At 37.5% G+C, this 20,814-nt stretch overlaps 1 protein-coding gene across 4 annotated transcripts in view; it reads right to left on the bottom strand.

The window, feature by feature from the left end:
• The window catches only part of XRN1 (5'-3' exoribonuclease 1), a 101,674-nt gene that overhangs the window by 30,368 nt on the left and 50,492 nt on the right, over positions 1 to 20,814 (bottom strand). For all 4 annotated transcript variants that reach the window (XM_036851828.1, XM_036851829.1, XM_036851827.1 and 1 more), the window contains exons 24-29: positions 19,886 to 20,001; positions 19,226 to 19,372; positions 13,888 to 13,977; positions 13,363 to 13,498; positions 2,301 to 2,357; positions 2,029 to 2,161 (exon numbers count right to left, since the gene is read on the bottom strand). In XM_036851828.1, the coding sequence (XP_036707723.1) occupies positions 2,029 to 2,161; positions 2,301 to 2,357; positions 13,363 to 13,498; positions 13,888 to 13,977; positions 19,226 to 19,372; positions 19,886 to 20,001 (679 nt within the window). The remainder of the gene's footprint in view (positions 1 to 2,028; positions 2,162 to 2,300; positions 2,358 to 13,362; positions 13,499 to 13,887; positions 13,978 to 19,225; positions 19,373 to 19,885; positions 20,002 to 20,814) is intronic.

Here is a 20,814-nt window from a genome sequence, read left to right on the forward strand (position 1 = left end):
AGGATGATGGGGTATAACTGGAAAGTTTAAGTTTACTAAAATGCCAAGGTAAAGTGAAATAATTAGCTATAATAATATTTGAATTCTAAGCTCAAATTAATAATAGAGTCTATCACATAACTTCAGAACTGACTCTCTCTCTCTTTCTCTCCCCATCTCTATCCCCACCCCTTTCCATGCTATTGGTTCTGTTTCTCGGGAGAATGCTAATACCATACCTGATACTATGTTAGGGGTTGGGGGGTGTTTCCCTCATTCTTGGTCCCTCATTGCCCAAATGAAACCAGGCCTGCAGAGCTTACTCATTCTCCCCCATCTGGCTGTACCTTTCACCTGACACTTAAACCTAAAATCTAAACCCAAGAAAGTGGGGCTCAATGGGCGGCAGGAGTTTCTCCTCTGAAGGCTTAAGGTCCACTTTCTAAGTTCCTGTTTCCCGTCTGAGGGAGAAGCCACTGACTCAAAAGATTATTGACAAGAGGATTGTTCACCCCCTTTAGTGGAGATGACTACGGAGATGAGGTATCAGCTGAAGGCAGTAAGACAAATATTTCCCTTTATATTCCATGTCCATGGCAGACATGGTTAATCAATGACAGAGCTTTTTCCACTCAGAGTAGGTGTAGCTTTAAAATTTCTGTCAAGACAAAATTCCAAGTGGTCACTACTACTGATAGGGGTTGTCAGAAGAAAGGAAACTTCTATGTTATCAGAGCCCTAAGGCTTTTTCAGGACAATCTAATTAGAGTACAATCCAGTAAGCTCAACATTTGAACTGCCAATGCCTGAGCCTGAACAGATAGCAGCAGGAGGGTTGCTTCATTGCACCCATCTGACCCTTACCATACTTAGCCTGGGCTTTACCTACTTAACCTTCCCGCCTCCATTTTCAGCACCAGAAATGTATCCAAAAAATTTCAAAGAAAAATCAGGGAAGAAAATTCTCTTTTAGAGGCAGACCCCAAGAAGATGTGCAAATGTGGAGAACCACTGCTCAAAGTTAGAAAAGAATCAGGGCAAAGAGTTCAAATCCCAGCTCTGCCACTTATTTGTGTAAATTCAGGAAAGTCACTTAAACTCTTAGGCGAGGAAATAATATCTCCCTCTCAGATGGTTGGGAGGGTTAAATGCGAAATGTAAAAGTGCTGGGCACACTGTTGGCAATAAACAAGCAGCTCTCTTAGGCTCATGGCCTGTCTGCTCTTCCTTCTTTCTGGCAGTGAGACCAAGGCTGAGTGCCTGGGATACGGAGGGACAGTGCTGCCAGCGCGCTGACCTCCAGGTACCTGATTTGCTGCCTCATGTTGGGTTGACTTTTTTTGGAATCTATGTTGCAAAGCTACTCACTCCAGGCATCCCTTTCAGGCATTTCTAGATCCTTAGTTAATTCTTCCCTTTTCTTTCCATACTCTCATTTTTCCTTTTTTTTTTTTGTAAAAAACACATAATATAAAACTTATCATTGTAACCATTTTTAAATGTATAGTATTGTAGTGTTAACTATATGCACATTGTTGTACAACAGATAGGTCTGTTTTACATACAATATCTAGTTGTATTCATAAAATTCAAATAAATATGCAAATCTTTTAACCACAAATAAGCTGATGCATCATGTTTGTTTATTTCTCCACAGATATCAAGAGATTACAATGACAATTAAGGTAAAGCCCTGAACAAGGTTAGATGAAACCCAATGAAATGTTTCTCTTAGTTCCATGAAAACACATGTATGTATTCTCACCAAGGTTTCAGATAATTTTAATGTGCTATACATAAGCTACTAAATTTTAAGCAGCTGTTCCTCAACTTCCCCATGTTTTAATCACTTCCCAGATGATTACACAAGATAGAGAAGAAGAATTTTCTTTGAAACCTAAAGCTGGAAAAAACTTAACTAAAACATAAAAGGATTTAGTGTTTTTCCTGATTTATAGTTGCTTTCTGCTTACATATAAGACACACAAGTTTGTGTTTCACTCTACAATATAAATGCAGTTGGAGACACGTCAAGTATTGAGTTATTACCCCCTTTAATTCCTATGATGGTGCCCCGAAGGCCAACTGGAACGGAAAAGTTCTCTCTCACATTTACAACTCGGTCAAAGAGACGAAATTCGGCATCCCGATCAGGAATGACTCCATGTTGCTGTTCTAAAGGCTGAAGAGAAGAAAGATTTAATTATTATTATTAACTCTAATTTTAAGAAGTTTTTCTACTAATGTATTGAAAACATTTTGTTCCTTCTATACTTTCAAAGCAAAAACAACAACTTTGAATTCTCTGACAGGAAACTTACTCTGTATAGCAAATGGGGCTTCACTGTCACTCGAACCTTCTTATTATTCTTTCTTTGCTGAGGAAAGAAGAATTTGAAAATATTTTTAAAATATTAAAATTTAAAATTATTATTCAGTATTTGGACATGACTGAACGTTAAAAAGCCAAAAGGGGCTTCCCTGGTGGCGCAGTGGTTGAGAATCTGCCTGCCAAGGCAGGGGACACGGGTTCGAGCCCTGGTCTGGGAAGATCCCACATGCCGCGGAGCGACTAGGCCCGTGAGCCACAATTGCTGAGCCTGCGCATCTGGAGCCTGTGCTCCGCAACAAGAGAGGCCGCGGTAGTGAGAGGCCCGCGCACCGCGATGAAGAGTGGCCCCCGCTTGCCACAACTAGAGAAAGCCCTCGCACAGAAACGAAGACCCAACACAGCCATAAATAAAATAAATAAATAAATAAAATTTGAAAAAAAAAAGAAAATGCTCCCTATAAAAAAAAAAAAAAAAAAAAAGCCAAAAGAAATGAGTAATTTTAAGATTTTTGAATTTCTTTAGATGCAAGCAAGGATGAATAAATAAATTTTTACATTTTTTAAAGTAAAATTTTTTGTTGATATATAAGACATATAGAAAAATGCAAACTTATAAGTATAAAATCTGATGAATTTTTATAGTATGAGCATATCTATATATATATATCCACACTCAGTTCAAGAAACAGAACACTACTAAGCACAACATAAAAGACCTTGAAAAAAGAAATTAAAAATAGGGAACCCTTGTATTGTCTCCCAGTTACTACCCCTCCCTAATGTAACCTTATTTCTAACACTAAAGATTAAACTTGTCAGTTTTGAACTTTATGTAAATGCTATCCTATTCAAATGCTTTTTTATCCTAAGAAGAATTATATATAATGGTCAATAAAGATTAATAGTAAAGGAAAAACAGGTATAAAGTATTGATCTATGTCAATACTTTGGGTTTTGTGGCTACTTATAAAAATTAAGGTAACATTCATACAAAGTCTTTGCTTTTGGAAACTGGCTTTGGTGTTTAAATTTTTGACTATCTAAAAATGCTGGAAGAAGACTTTTCTCCTCTATTTGCTACTTGTTAATTCTGTGACCTCACACTTAAGAACCAGCTTCCTTCAATCTGTAAGATGGAAATAGTACCTGTTCTACCTAATAAAAATGTGAGAATAGGAGTCAAGATGGCAGTGTGGGAAGATGCCAAGTTAGCATCACCCCACAACTAGGGTGCCTGTCGGCCGCTGGTGGGGGACCCTGACGCCCAAGGAGACGGGAGGAACCCCCAAATGAACCAGTAGGACATGGGGGAACTCAGCGGGGGAGGAGAAGTGGAGGCCTGACAGGATCAGCGCCCCTGAGGCCAGGGAGATGAGGAGAGGCAGGCAGGAGGGGCCCTCCAGGAGGAGTGGGAAAGGAGCAGAGGGTGATCGCCCGGCCCACTCTGGCCCAGGGAGCCTGCTGAGCTCCCAGGCCGGTAGCCACCCCCTCCAATGCCTCCTTCAGGCCACGTGGGTCCTAGAGGCATAGGAGGGAGGCCGGGGAGATCAGGATAGGCAGGCGGGAGGGGCCCTCTGGGAGGAGTGGAAGAGGAGCAGAGGGTGTTTGCCCCGCCCACGCAGGCACAGAGAGCCTGCTGAGCTCCCAGGCTGGACCCTGCCCTCCAAAGCCCCCTCCAGGCTGTGTGGGTCCTTAGGGGCACAGGAGGGAGGCCGGGGAGATCAGAAGAGGCAGGCGGGAGGCGCCCTCCAGGAGAAGTGGGAGGGGAGTAGAGGGAGTTTGCCCCTCCCACTCAGGCCCAGGGAGCCTGCTGGGCTCCCAGGTGAGGCCCCTGCCCTCTGAGACCAGGGGTGGGGGGCACGCCTGGGCCCCTCCTGTTCCTTTGAGCCTAAGCTCCACCCCCCACCCCACACAGCCCTGAGGGCCTTTTCCAGCCCTGTGGGTCCTAAGCACAGGCCCCACTCACCGCCCAAACCTTGCCCTTGCTTAGGCCCCGCCCTCCACAGCCAAGGCCTCCCCACCCCACCTTTTTTTTTTCCTCTTTTCCCTCTGCCTCTTTTTTACAATTGTACTGTTGTACCTTCCAGTTGTTGATTCATCTATATTTTTATTTTTATATTCTTTCTAACATATCTGTTAGCTTCCTAGTCTAATTTTATCTTTTACTTTGTTATTGTTCTCTCTCTGTTTTTTTTTTGCCACCCCATTTGGCTTGCAGGATCTTGGTTCACGAGCCGGGGGTCGGGCTGAAGCTCCTGTGGTGGGACTTCCGTGTCGGAACCACTGGACTAACAGAGAACCTCAGACCCCAGGGAATACTCATCGGAGTGAGGTCTCATGGAGTTCCTCATCTCAGCACCAAGACCCAGCTCTACCCAACAGCCTACAAACTCCAGTGTTAGAAGCCTCAGACCCAACAACCAGTAAGACAGGAACACAATCCCGCTCATTAAAAAAAAAAAAAAAAAAAAAAAAAGAGAGAGAGACAGCAAAAACATATGTCACAGATGAAAGAGCAAGGTAAGAACCTACAAGACCAAATAAATGAACAGGAAATAGGCAATCTACCTGAAAAAGAATTCAGACTAATGATAGTAAAGATGATCCAGAATCTCAGAACCAGAATGGAGGCATGGATTGAGAAAATACAAGAAATGTTTAACAAAGATCTAGAAGAACTAAAGAACAAACAAGCAGAGATGAACAACACAATAACTGAAATGGATAATACACTAGAAGGAATCAGTAACAGAATAACTGAGACAGAAGAACAAATAGGTGAGCTGGAAGACAAAATGGTGGAAATAACTGCCGAGGAGAAGAATAAAGAAAAAAGAATGAAAAGAATTGAAGACAATCTCAGAAACCTCTGGAACAACACTAAATTCACCAACAATCGAACTATAGTGGTCCCAGAAGAAGAAGAGAAAAAGAAAAGGTCTGAGAAAATATTTGAAGAGATTATAGTCGAAAACTTCCCTAACATGGGAAAGGAAACAGTCACCCAAGTCCAGGAAGCACAGAGAGTTCCATACAGGATAAACCCCAGGAAAAACACACCAAGACACACATTAATCAAACTAACAAAAATTAAATTCAAAGAAAAAATATTAAAAGCAGCAAGGGAAAAACAACAAATAACATAAAAAGGAATCCACATAAGGTTATCAGCTGATTTTTCAGCAGAAACTCTGCTGCCCAGAAGGGAGTGGCAGGATATACTTAAAGTGATGAAAGAGAAAAACCTACAATCAAGATTACTCTACCCAGCAAGGATCTCATCCAGATTCAATGGAGAAATCAAAAGCTTTTCAGACAAACAAAAGCTAAGAGAATTCAGCACCACCAAACCAGCTTTACAACAAATGCTAAAGAAACTTCTCTAGGCGGAAAACAGGAGAAGAAAAAGACCCACAAAAACAAACCCAAAACAATTAAGAAAATGGTAATAGGAACATACATATTGCTAATAACCTTGAATGTAAATGGATTAAATGCCCAAACCAAAAGACAGAGACTGGCTGAATAGATACCAAAACAAGACCCATATATATGCTGTCTACAAGAGACCCACTTCAGACCTAGGGACACATACAGACTGAAAGTGAAGGGATGGAAAAAGATATTCCATGCAAATGGAAATCAAAAGAAAGTTGGAGTAGCAATACTTGTATCCAATAAAATTGACTTTAAAATAAAGACTGTTCCAAGAGATAAGGAGGGACACTACATAATAATCAAAGGATCAATCCAAGAAGAAGATATAACAATTATAAACGTTTATGGGGCTTCCCTGGTGGCACAGTGGTTAAGAATCCGCCTGCCAATGCAGGGGACACGGGTTCGAGCCCTGGTCCGAGAAGATTCCACATGCCACGGAGCAACTAAGCCCGTGCGCCACAAGTACTGAGCCTGCGCTCTAGAGCCCGTGAGTCACAACTACTGAGTCCGTGTGCCACAACTACTGAGCCCGCAAGCCTAGAGCCCGTGCTCCGCAGCAAGAGAAGCCACTGTAATGAGAAGCCCATGCACCACAATGAAGAGTAGCACTTGCTCGCCACAACTAGAGTAAGCCCACTAACAGCAACGAAGACCCAATGCAGCCAAAAATAAAATAAAATTAAATAAAAAAAAATGTTTATGCACCCAACATAGGAGCACCTCAATACATAAGGCAACTGCTAACAACCACAAAAGGAAAAGTCGACAATAACACAATAGTAGGGGATTTTAACACCCCACTTACACCAATGGAAAGATCATCCAAACAGAAAATAAATAAGGAAACACAAGCTTTCAATAACACAACAGGCCAGATAGATTTAATTGATATTTATAGAACATTCCACCCAAAAGTGGCAGAATACACTTTCTTCTCAAGTGCACATGGAACATTCTCCAGGACAGATCACATCTTGGGTCACAAATCAAGCCCCAGAAAATTTAAGAAAACTGAAATTGTATCAAGCATCTTTTCTGACCACAATGTGATGAGACTGGAAATCAATTACGGAAAAAAACTGTAAAAAACAGAAATACATGGAGGCTAAACAGCGCACTACTAAATAACCAAGAGATCACCGAAGAAATCAAAGTAGAAATAAAAAACTACATAGAAACAAATGACAACGAAAACACGACGACCCAAATCCTATGGGATGCAGCAAAAGCAGTTCTAAGAGGGAAGTTTAAAACAATTCAATCTCACCTCAAGAAACAAGAAAAATCTCAAATAAACAATCTAACCTTACACTGAAAACAATTACAGAAAGAAGAATAAAGAAAACCCAAAGTCAGTAGAAGGAAAGAAATCATAAAAATCAGAGCAGAAATAAATGAAATAGAAATGAAGAAAACAATAGCAAAGATCAATAAAACTAAAAGTTGGTTCTCTGAGAAGATAAACAAAATTGATAAACCCTTAGCCAGACTCATCAAGAAAAAAAGGGAGAGGATACAGACCAGTAAAATTAGAAATGAAAAAGGAGAAATCAAAACTGACACCGCAGAAATACAAAGGATTATAAGAGACAACTATAAACAACTATATGCCAATAAAATGGACAACCTGGAAGAAATGGACAAATTCTTAGAAAGGTACAATTTCCCAAGACTAAACCAGGAAGAATTAGAAAATATAAACAGACCAATCACAAGCACTGAAATTGAAACCGTAATTAAAAATCTTCCAACAAACAAAAGTCCAGGACTAGATGGCTTCACAGGCAAATTCCATCAAACATTTAGAGAAGAGCTAACACCGATCCTTCTCAAACTCTTCCAAAAAAATTGCAGAGGGAGAAACACTCCCAAATTCATTCTACGAAGCCACCAGCACCCTGATATCAGTACCAGAAAAAGATATCACAAAAAAAGAAAATTATAGACCAATACACTGATGAACATAGATGCAAAAATCCTGAACAAAATACTAGCAAACAGAATGCAACAACACATTAAAAGGATCATACACCATGGTCAAGTGGGATTTATCCTAGGGATGCAAGGATTCTTCAATATACACAAATCAGTGAATGTGGTACACCACATTAACAAATTAAGGAATAAAAACCATATGATCATCTCAACAGATGCAGAAAAAGCTTTTGACAAAATTCAACACCCATTTATGATAAAAACTCTCCAGAAAATTGGCACAGAGGGAACCTACCTCAACATAATAAAGGCCATATATGACAAACCCACAGCAAGCATCATACTCAATGGTGAAAAACTGAAAGCATTTCCACTAAGATCAGGGACAAAACAAGGATGTCCACTCTTGCCACTCTTACTGAACATAGTTTTGGAAATCCTAGCTACGGCAATCAGAGAAGAAAAAGAAATATAAGGAATACAAATTGGAAAAGAAGAAGTCAAACTGTCACTGTTTGCAGATGACATGATACTATACATAGAAAATCCTAAAGATGCCACCAGAAAACTACTAGAACTAATCAATGAATTTGGTAAGGTCGCAGGATACAAAATTAATGCACAGAAATCTCTGGCATTCCTATACACCACCAATAAAAAATCAGAAAGAGAAATTAAGGAAACAATATCATTTACCATCACAACAAAAAGAATAAAATACCTAGGAATAAACCTGCCTAAGGAGGCAAAAGACTTGTACTCAGAAAACTATAAAACACTGATGAAAGAAATCAAAGATGACATAAACAGATGGAGAAATATACCATGTTCTTGGATTGGAAGAATCAATATTGTGAAAATGACTATACTACCCAAAGCTATCTACAGATTCAATGCAATCCCTATCAAACTACCAATGGCATTCTTCACAGAATTAGAACAGAGAATTTTACAATTCGTATGGAAACACAAAAGACCCCGAATAGCCAAAGCAATCTTGAGAAAGAAAAACAGAGTTGGAGGAATCAGGCTCCCCGACCTCAAACTATATACCACAAAGGTACAGTAATCAAGACAATATGGTACTGGTACAAAAACAGAAATATAGAGCAATGGTACAGGATAGAAAGCCCAGAGATAAACCCATGCACATATGGTCACCTAATTTATGACAAAGGAGGCAAAAACATTCAATGGAGAAAAGACAGCCTCTTCAATAAGTGGTGCTGGGAAAACTGCACAGCTACATGTAAAAGAATGAAACTAGAACACTCCCTAACACCATACACAAAAATAAACTCCAAATGGATTAAAGACCTAAATGTAAGACCAGACACTATAAAACTCTTAGAGGAAAACATAGGAAAAATACTCTTTGATACAAACCACAGCAAGATCTCTTTTGATCCACCTCCTAGAGTAACGGAAATAAAAACAAAAATAAATAAATGGGACTTAATTAAACTTAAAAGCTTTTGCACAGCAAAGGAAACCATAAACAAGACAAAAAGACAACCCTCAGAATGGGAGAAAATACTTGCAAATGAAACAACAGACAAAGGATTAACGTCCAAAATATACAAACAGCTCATGGAGCTCAATATCAAAAAAACAAACAATCCAATTAAAAAATGGGCAGAGGACCTAAACAGACATTTCACCAAGGAAGACATACAGATGGCCAAGAGGCACATGAAAAGATGCTCAACATCACTAATTATTAGAGAGATGCAAATCAAAACTACAACGAGGTATCACCTCACACCAGTCAGAATGGCAGTTACCAAAAAAATCTAGAAACAATAAATGCTGGAAAGGGTGTGGTGAAAAGGGAACCCTCCTGCACTGTTGGTGGGAATGTACATTGATACAACCATTATGGAGAACCGTATGGATGTTCCTTAAAAAACTAAAAATAGAACTACCATATGACCCAGGAATCCCACTACTGGGCATATACCCTGAGAAAACCATAATTCAAAAAGAGTCATGTACCACAATGTTCATTGCAGCTGTATTTACAATAGCCAGGACATGGAAGCAACCTAAATGTCCACTGACAGATGAATGGATAAAGAAGATGTGGCGGGCTTCACTCGTGGCACAGCAGTTAAGAATCCGCCTGCCAATGCAGGGGACACGGGTTCGAGCCCTGGTCCGGGAAGATCTCACATGCCGCGGAGCAACTAAGCCCGTGCGCCACAACTACTGAGCTTGGGCTCTAGGGCCCGTGAGCCACAACTACTGAGCCCACGTGCCTAGAGGCCGTGCTCCACAGTAAGAGAAGCCACCACACCACAATGCGCACCACAACGAAGAGTAGCCCCCGCTCACTGCAACTAGAGAAAAGCCCACGTCCCAAAAGATACCCAATGCAGCCAAAAATAAAATAAATAAATTTAAAAAAACCCACCTTTCACTTTATAAAAGAAAAGAAGATGTGACACATATATACAATGGAATATTACTCAGCCATAAAAAGGAACGAAATTGAGTTATTTGTAGTGAGGTGGATGGACCCAGAGTCTGTCAATAGAGTGAAGTAAGTCAGAAAGAGAAAAACAAATACCGTATGCTAATGCATATATATGGAATCTAGAAAAAAAAAATGGTACAGATGAACCTAGTTGTAGGGCAGGAATAAAGATGTAGACATAGAGAATGGACTTGAGGACACAGGGTGGGAGGGGGATGCTGGGGTGAAGTGAGAGTAGCATCGACATATATACACTACCGAATGTAAAATAGTTAGATAGTGGGAAGCAGCAGCATAGCACAGGGAGATCAGCTCAGTGCTTTGCAATGACCTGGAGGGGTGGGATAGGGAGGGTGGGAGGGAGGCTCAAGAGGGACGGGATATGGGGACATATGTATGCATATGGCTGATTCACTTTGGTGTACAACAGAAACTAACAGTATTGTGAAGCAATTATACTCCAATAAAGATCTATTAAAAAAAAATTAACAGGGAAAAATATACTATGTAAAAAAAAAAAAAGTGAGAATACTTTATAACCATTGCAATCCATTACTATGATTTACATTAAATATTTTCAAAAAGTGAATTCTTACCTGATAGGAAAAATGGCAGCAGTTTACTTGTAATGATAGTCACCTATTTTTAGACCATAGCTTATGGACATAAGTACAAAAGGGCACAAAACAGCCCTAAGCTACAGAGTCTATGTACTATAGAGTTCTTGTATTTATATACTGTAAAATGCTCCAGCCTTTAAACAGAGTCTATTTTCTTTTATTATAGAGATATTTCATTTCTATCTATCAATAAATATTTACTGAGTTCTATTTATGTGCCATTTATTGATTTAGGTACTGGAGATAGAACAGTGAACTGTTCTATTCTAGTTGAGGGAGACATACAAGAAAAAAACTAAGGGGAAAAAAATAGCATGTTTAAAGGTAAAAAGCATAGAGGAAAATCAAGCAGAGAAGGGGGATCAGCAGTGTGGGGAGAGACTGAAATTGTAAATAGGGTGAAAAGTGAAGGTCTTACTGACAAGGTGTCTATGTTTCCAGGGCATAGCAGACTAGAAGTACTGATAAGAGTACAACTGGTGCCTACTGACAATAGCAAGAAAAAAGAATATGAGAAAAGATTTAAAGTAATTTAAAAAAGCAGACACAAGAACTGTGCCTAGAGGATTGCATATGAAAAAACAACCCATATGTTCTAACACATCCCTAGGCGTTATTACTATAATTACAGCATTGATTAGAAAATATGGCATTCAAACCTGAGTCATTAGGCAAATTAATAGACTATGGCATTTTCACTATAGGCCCCAACCCACAGCTACTAAAATGAGAAGTTCTGGGGAATGACTACTGAAAGTGTGATCACCTGGGAGCTTGTTAGAAATGCAGAATATCAAGAGCTGCTCATCCTAGAGCTACTGAATCAGAATCTGTATTTTAACAAGATCCCCCAGTGATTCATTTGCAAAGTTCAAGAAGTACTGCTCTGAGGGTGGAATCCAGAATGCGTGTTTTTTAAAAAGCTCCTCCAGTAATTTTGATAATTAGCTGAGTTTGGGAACCACTGTCAATAAGAAAACTAGGGATACTTTTAATGATGACCCTGCATTAAAAAGAAAAGTTTAAATTATATTCAGAATGTTATGTTCATTTTTTAGTTTTTTCTCCTGCTTTTCTTTATTACCCTAATAACATTATAACACTGAAAAGGGAAAAAAAAAGAGTCACTCATAACTGGTCCTCCTTGACTCATTAACAGGTTTAATAAAAAAGTTCTGTCTTATCTATATGTACATACATTTAAAAAATGTTGTAATCAAAATAATAGACTACAACTTTGTATGTGTATCTTCAGTTTGCAAAGTAAGGGGAGAATGTGTAAAACATTTTAGAAAGCTCTGCATCCAAATGGGTTCAAATAAAATTTGAGGGCTTAAAGTTATAAACTTTTGTTAAGTAGAAAACTCATTTCGAAAACCATACTGGACAAACAGACTTTACAATGAAAGACAATTAAAAAGAAACGCAGGCTTTCTATCCTCAGCTGAATATCATTAACCTTTCAAAATATCAAACTCTTGGCTCTGAGCCTTACATTTTTTTCTTAAAGAGTCATCTAGTGGTGATTTTCCAGACCGAATTCACAGCTCTTGAGCATGTGATAAGAGGATTCAAATAATAACAGCTAAGTATTATTAAGCATTAATAATAGCTAGGCATTATTAGGAGTTTATATTAACTCAGTTAATTCTTTTGAGGGCTATATGAGGACTATTTTATTCTTATTTTACCAATCAGGAAATGGAGGCATGGAAAGGTTAACTATCTTGCCTAAGGTTTTAAGTACTGAAAGAGGGATGGGGGAAAATGACGTGAAAGACCAGTTCTTAACTTACTCTGCTATTAGTTCAAACAAGAGAGCACTGTGTTAGGAAAGCAACATCATTATAATAAAAAGGCAAATATGTGAAAAATAAAATTGTAAGTTAAAAAAAGGAATAAAATTAACCCATTTTCTATTGCATCAAGATAGGGAATCAGATAAAACAGTTAAGCCTACACAGGTTACTGCTTTTTAAAATCAAGACATAAAAAAAGGATAGTTTAAGTGGGATTTCAAAAATACTTAGTAACTGAATGAGTTTATCAGTGGGAAACAAAAGTGAAATAAATATAATTTTTATGTTCTATAAAAACATGAACTGTATCTTTTAAAGAACTTAGAATAGGAAAGAATAGGGAATTAACCTTATTTCTCAATCACAAACTTTCTATTGACTAGACTCACAAAATATTAATTCTTAAAATTAGAAACACTACAAGGACATAAAATTTAAATGCTATGGCTTTAGGGACTCCCCTGGTGTTCCAGTGGTTAAGACTCCACGCTCCCAATGCAAGGGGCATGGGTTCGATCCCTGGTCGGGGAACTAAGATCCCACATGCCACAGGGTGGGGCCAAAAGAAAAAAGATGTGCATTTATATTTATTTAGACAAACTTAATGGACACTGGAAAAGGCTGGAATATTTTTTTAAATTACAGAATATTTTGACATAATTTAGAATCATTGAGTATATGTTTTATTTGATTGAAATACAAATAAATTATTTGGAGGATAACATATAGTTCATTTAACTTCAAATCTCGTCAATAATCTTTGTTATTGAAAATTAGTACCTTGCACTTTTCAACTTCTTCTTCAATTTTCTCAACAATAGCTGCATCCAGAATTTGTAAATCACAAGAAGAACGAGACAAAGTACTGACAGGATGTCCCTTTAGCCAAGTAATAATTTCTTGAACTTTCTCAGCACTGTATTAAAAACAATAATTTTTTCACATTAATTGAAACTTTCTGAGGGTTTATATAAAAGGCCTGATATGAACTTTCTGAGGGCTGTGAATTATAAAAGATATCAAATATATAATTAATCACAACACTTAATTGGGGCTAATTATAAATCCAATATAAACATGGACATGTTATTTCTCAGTAATTAAAAAAACCCACAAAAATTAGTTTAAAAGTACTTTACTGATATAAATGAAATAAAAAATTATATTAAGATCTTAAAGCAAGAACAAAACAATACAAAACCCTCCCCCCAAAAGTAATATAAATTCTTGATAAACTAACTACTACCCTTCAGTAGAACCACTAAGTTGAACTATGCAGCAATAAATCTCATAAATTTTGCTTACCCATTCTCATTTTCTCCAGGCCAAATGTCGTCTTCATAGAACACATCCTCTTGGCTATTTTTGGCTATATAACTAAATAGTTCTGGAGCTCTAGCCGAACAAACAAACAAAAACACTGCTTTTAAAAATATGGCTAATTTCATATAAACTTCCTATCAAATTTCTGGATCCTAAGGGGATATATTAAATATATTGAGGACTAATTATGTACACATATAAGGGATAGAGACCAAAAGATTGAAAATCACTGACCCTATCCCTCTTAGACTATAATGACAGGTGATAAATGGACAAAAATAATGTATACAGGTTCATTTTCTAGTTTTCACAATAAAGCTAGAGCACTCCACAAAAGAGCAAATGAAAATCCATTAAAAGTTTCTTCCGATATTCCTCAAAATTCCATTGTTTTCTAACAGTGTACTGTAGTACTTTCAAATACACGTAGCAGACTGAACACATGTGCTTATTTCTGCTCCCATCCTAGCCAGCTAAAAGAATAGTAAAGTAGAAAAAAGGGCATAGACCTATAAAGACAGATGAAGAGAGCAGCAGAGAATCTGATAGTACAGGTTGAGTTAACAAAATTTTAGCAACTGAAAACTGAATAGATAAGTATGAACTGACTTGACAGATAGGAATAAGCTGTACCCTAAGTCACCAGAGTGGGAAGTCAACAAGAAGCAAGTTGACGTGAACTGTGGAAGTCTGCAAAAGCTCAGGAGATACGGGCTCCGTACATTTTGATGCTGCAGTATGGGGTGGGTTTAACAGGCTTTTAGTTGGAAATTTTGTATAATAAGCAGTTAGGCAGTCACCTCCACCTCAGCGTAAATCCTGTAGTTTACTTTCAGAGAGGCTAAATAGGGGCTGCTCGAGCCTTGGGTACTCCAGGCACAGGAAACTGGATGGGTGGGGCATGAGGAAGAGAGGATAGGTGCCCTACTGAAAACAGGGGATCAATGAAAATATAACTACTATACAACATGCCACTAGGAAGCAGGCTAGGAAGTATAACATCTTTAAGAAGCAGACTCTGAGATGGAGATAAACATGGAAGAAGTTTATTAGTGTGTTCTGTGGAAACAACACCTGTGGAAGGGAAGGAAGGAAGTGGAATTGGGCACAGGGAGAAGTTGGGCTGTGGTTCAATCTTAATGAACTCCTTGGCCAGTAGCATAGAGATCTCAAAGTAGGATGGCTCCTCAGACTTATCCTGAACTGGGGCAATCAGGTTGGCTGAGCCTTTACATCTTCTTGTTGATGAGGTATTGGATGTGTGGCTGTTGTGGCAAAGGGACATAACTTTAGGTGAGGCAGTTCTCTTCTGTCGGGCAATTCCTGAAAAGGCTCACTGCTGAGGGCTGTGAGACAGCAGCATTCCTGCTGCCCAGGGAATAGGTCCTGAGTCGTGAAGAGACATCTAGGTGTGTACCACAGTATCCACTATGTAATGAGACCCCCTTTCTCTGGTTAATTTCCAGAACGCTGGAAGTCAGTTTTGTTCTCCACATCTGTCATCCAGGAAAAAGGCTGTAGAATACCTTTCTGGGAAAACTACCCAGCTCAAGAGAAAAGATATACATATAGGTAGTGATATTCGGAGATGCTCTGCTGAAACAGCCAAGCCCCACCAGAGAAGCCTCACTGAAGCACATTAAATTTCCCGTCAGCTTTTTAATCACTGAATAGTAAATGTGGTAAGACACTAAAGAAGCACCAGACCAAAAAAAAAAAAAAAAACTTTAACATGAAAGGAGAGATCAAATCAAACAGAAAAGGAAAAAAAAGCAATTTGTAGTAAACAGAAAATATTAAGAATAGAAGAAAATCTAGATTACTATCTTCAGAGAAATAAAAGAAGACATTTCATTCATTATAAGAACAAGATGCTATAAAAAAGGAATGCCAGAGAATAAGGACACACTTCTAGAAATTAAAAATGATTAAATAAAAAATAAGTTAAAGCTGAAGAAATCTCCCACAGAGTAGAACAGGAGTATAACAATACAGAAAACGGATGAAAAGGGATAAGAAAATTAGGAGAATTAATCCAAAAGGTCTAACATATATCAAAAGGAGTCCCAGAAAGAGAGAATGACAACAACAACAAAATGGTGAGGAGGAAATTATCAAAGAAATAATACAAGAAAGTTTCTCAGAATGGAAGGGCATCAGTTTCAAATCTGAAAGGGCTGACCAGCAAAATAAAAGAAAAAAGACCCATTCCAAGGCACACATCTTCACATTATTAAATAGTATTGGTGAAGGGAAGATTCTAAAAAGATTTCTGAAAATGAAAAATAGATCATGCACAAAGATTAAGAATCAGAATAACACAAGACTTCCTGACAGCAAGGGAAACACGAGAATGGAGCAGCGCTTTTCAAATTCTGAAGGAAAATAATCTCCAATCTAGGATTCTAGACCCAGGCGAGCTATCAACCGAGTATCAGGGAGGTTTAAAGAAATTTCCAGACATGTAAGCTTTCTCAGGAAGCTACTGGCATAAGTGCTCCATCAAAATGGAGACATAAATCAGAAGGAATAAAGCATGAAAGCCAGGAAATAAAGGAATCTTATGCAGAAGAATGGTGAAGGGAATTCCTAGGATGATAGTAAAGAGAAACTTGAATGAAAGCTGTACAACAGCCCAGGAGAGCAATTAGTTCACACTGAAGCAGGAAGAAAGACAGTTTTAAGAGGAAGTATACAAGAAGAAAACGGAACTCAGAGGTCACATGATTTGTTTGACTGTATTAAGTTTTCCAGCTATGGCACAGAGTTTGGGGCCGCATTAGTTACGTGAACATAGATAAGAAACAAATGAATAAACAACACAGACAAAACAAAAATGTGTACAAGAAAGGAAATGCAATACTCTACAAGATCCAGAGGTGACCATTTACATTATCTTAATCAACTAAACCTTAAATACAGGTTTAATTTAAAAAATTGTGATAAAACTATAATGAGAGGGGAAACGTGTTCATGTGTGTAGGGAGGTAGGGGAATGGGGAGTGGGGCTGGTAAAAGAAAGCTAAAGCTTCATCATTCATGGTACGAAATCAATGCATATGTCAAGTTGAAAAATCAAGAAAAAGCAGTCTAAACATGACATTTTTAAGGAAACATGGGGGTAAATAGAAGAAATTATCTAAATTTTTAGATGGTAATATGCAGGTGAAATGTGTCTCCCCCACCCCCACCCCAACATAAGACATACTGAAGTCCCAACTCCTAGTACCTCAGAATCTGACTTTATTTTGAAATAGGATTTTAAAAGAAGTAATCAAACTAAAATGTCATTAGGATAGGCCCTAATCCAATATGGCTGGTGTCCTTATAAAAAGGGGAAATTTGGACACAGAGACAGAAACAAAGGAAAGATGATATGCAGCAAAGGAAACCATAAACAAAACGAAAAGACAACCCCCTCAGAATGGGAGAAAATATTTGCAAATGAAGCAACTGACAAGGGATTAATCTCCAAAATACACAAACAGTTCATGCAGCTCTATGTCAAAAAAATAAGCAACCCAATCAAAAAATGGGCAGATCTAAATAGACATTTTTCCAAAGAAGACATAAAGATGGCCAAAAAGCACATGAAAAGATGCTCAAATCGCTAATTATCAGAGAAATGTAAATCAAAACTAGAATGAGGTATTACCTCACACGGGTCAGAATGGCCATCAACAAAAATTCCACAAACAGTAAATGCTGGACAGGGTGTGGAGAAAAGGGAACCCTCTTACACTGTTGGTGGGAATGTAAATTGGAAAAACAACTCTGGAGAAGAGTATAGAGGTTCCTTAAAAAACTAAAAATAGAACTACCATATGATCCAGCAATCCCACTCCTGTGCGTATATCTGGAGAAAACCATAATCCAAAAAGACACATACACCCCAATGTTCACTGCAGTACTATTATTTACAATAGCCAAGACATGGAAGCAACCTAAATGTCCACCAACAGAGAAATGGATAAAGAAGATGTGGTACGTATATACAATGGAATATTACTCAGCCATAAAAAAGAATGAAATAATGCCATTTGCAGCAACATGGATGGACCTAGAGATTATCATACTAAGTGAAGCAAGTCAGACAAAGACAAATATATGATATCACTCATATGTGGAATCTAATTTTTAAAAAAATGATACAAATGAACTTATTTACAAAACAGAAACAGACTTACAGGTATCCAAAACAAACTTATGGTTACCAAAGGGGAAACGTGGCGGGGAGGGATAAATCAGGAGCTTGGGATGAACATACACCCACTACTTATATAAGATAGATAACCAACAAGGACATACTGTATAGCACAGGGAACTCTATTCAATATTCTGTGATAACCTATAAGAGAAAATAATCTAAAAAAGAATGAATATATGTATAACTGAATAACTTTGCTGTACACCTGAAACTAACACAACATTGTAAATCAACTATACTCCCAATAAAATTAAAATTAAAAAAAAGATGATATGAAGACACATAAGGAGAAAACCATGTGAAGATTGAAGACTGGGGTGATGCATCCATAGGCTAAGGAACAAAACTCGTGAGGCTACAGGAAGTTAAGAGACAGGTATGGAACAGGTCCTTCCCTAGCACCTTCAGGGGAGGCATGGCCCTATCAACATCTTGATTTGGGACTCTGGTGTTCAGAACTGTGAGACAATAAATTTCTGTCGTTTTAAGCCACCCAGTTTGTGGTATTTTGTTAAGGCAGCTTTAGGAAACTAATACAGGGATCCTCAAATATAAGAAGGTTAGAAACCAGTGGAACAATGGACAGAACATTCAATTGTTAATCAGAAGTAGAGCATTTCCTATGAATCGTTGACACCAACTCAGTAAATCTTGGTACTCAGATTTCTCATTTTTATAACGAGGAGCTGAGACTTGATTTCTTAGACTATTTCAGCAATAAAATTCAGTAATTCTAGGATAGTAATCTATTGTCCAGCTGGAGTTTTAAGAAAATTCACTATGCCAAGAGTTGTTTTGTTTATCCATATCAATCCTCTTACTACTGACACAGACATGCAGAGTAGTGAATAACTGATGATAGTAAGTTAAGGAAATTTTTAATTAAAAGGAGGCCAATTCTCATCATCCTTTCTAATTTTGAATAATATAAGTACAGTATTTTTCTAATCTATTTTAACTAGTGGCTATGATGCTTCACGACACTAAATTAAGTTTATATTAACATATGTCACATTTTACTAAAAAAGGAAACATTTCTCTTATCAGCAAGGCAAAATAGTTACCACATTCCTACGTTTCTGGATGCCCAGTAGGATCCTGCTAGGCACTTACCTCTCCAAGTACTCTGCAAGAAGTTGTTCTGCTGCAGATGAATACATCCATTCACTTCCAACTTTCTTAGTATATCCAGGTACCTCCTCATTTTTTTTGTTGAATTTGAGATTCAAACCCACATTTGCTTTATGGTCTCCATGAGGGCTGAATTTAAACCACACACACACATACACACAAAAGTTTTAAAATTTTGTTCAAAGAATAAAAAGCTTTGCTTTCAATTTTTAGAAAAGTTTAGTCTTGATTGGTTTTCTACGTTTTAGTTATCATGGTTATTTCCAAAGTAGCAGTAGTGGAAAAACTAGAGGAAAGGCTTCAAAACCCAAGTTAACAAAGCATACAAATAGATTATGTAATTGAGAGGAGAATGAAATAAGGAAATGCAGGGGAATATATAATTGAGATTCACACACACCTTCTGATACCTTTTTTCAAGGTTCAATTTGTTAGCTGCTAAAAATAAGAACTGTCTTTCCAACCACCTAAAGCATGTGCCATTTAGATAAAAGATCACCATCAGAGGAATCTATGCATAATTTTTAAAGAAAATTCAGAGCAATTAATAAGAGAAAATAAATACTGAAATATTAACCATTTTATCTTTATTATTTAATTTTTTTCTGCCACTTTAAGTAAATTTCTCTAACATAAACTTACTTTCTCCTAGATCCTCTTCCAATAAAAATACTTCCTGTAAACCTTGAAACAAGGTATCCACTCACTCCAAGGCGACTGGCCAACACATATCCTGGGTTGTACTTTATAGAATATTTCTTTAAATATAAAAACAAAAAGGTCAATTATGGAAACACAAAGCATTAAAGCAGCATTTCTTTACCTTTAAAATCTGGAGATAAGACATCACTAACATTTTGGATTGTGGCAATGTAAGGATTCTCAAAATAAGTGACCTATTACCCCCCACCCTGCTTTTTTTTAAAGGATTTCTAGGCAGAATATTTCTGGCTCCTCTCTCTCCTTAAAGAACAGAATTCCCAAGGATGAATGAAAGGGGGAGGAAACATACAGTTTGTGAAACTGCCTCAAGAAATAAACTCTACAGTAAGTACTAAATGGCAAACTCTGTAGGCAAGAACTATTTTTTAAAAATTAATTTTCATATTCTAAGAAGGACCTGGTGAAGGAACTGGTAAAATACCTGGGAAAAACTGAGGTCTTGATAATTATTACATTGAATTAAAACATGAGTATGTCATCAAAATAGTTGCTACTGAGCAAAACTGAGTGTCCTTCATATATAGATATAAGTAATATTTGTTTCCCCTAATCATTTATTATCATATGAAAATAAGTATGAATAGGCTCATAATTAATACACTGTTAATATAATTCAGTCAATGAAATGTAACCTTTATTTGTGTACTTACGGGAAGAAACTATGAAGACAGTCAAATTAAAAAAAAAATTATCAGATCATACAATTTTTAACCAGGAAGCAAATTACTTACAAATCCAGTACCAATTATGGTAAGCTACCATATACTCTTAACATTATGTATGTAATGATAATAATACATACTTATTTTACACGGATTTCATATACTATGTTCATGTAAATGAATATA

This window comes from Balaenoptera musculus, chromosome 4 (assembly GCF_009873245.2).
Source record: "Balaenoptera musculus isolate JJ_BM4_2016_0621 chromosome 4, mBalMus1.pri.v3, whole genome shotgun sequence".
NCBI classification, from domain to species: Eukaryota; Metazoa; Chordata; class Mammalia; order Artiodactyla; family Balaenopteridae; genus Balaenoptera; species Balaenoptera musculus.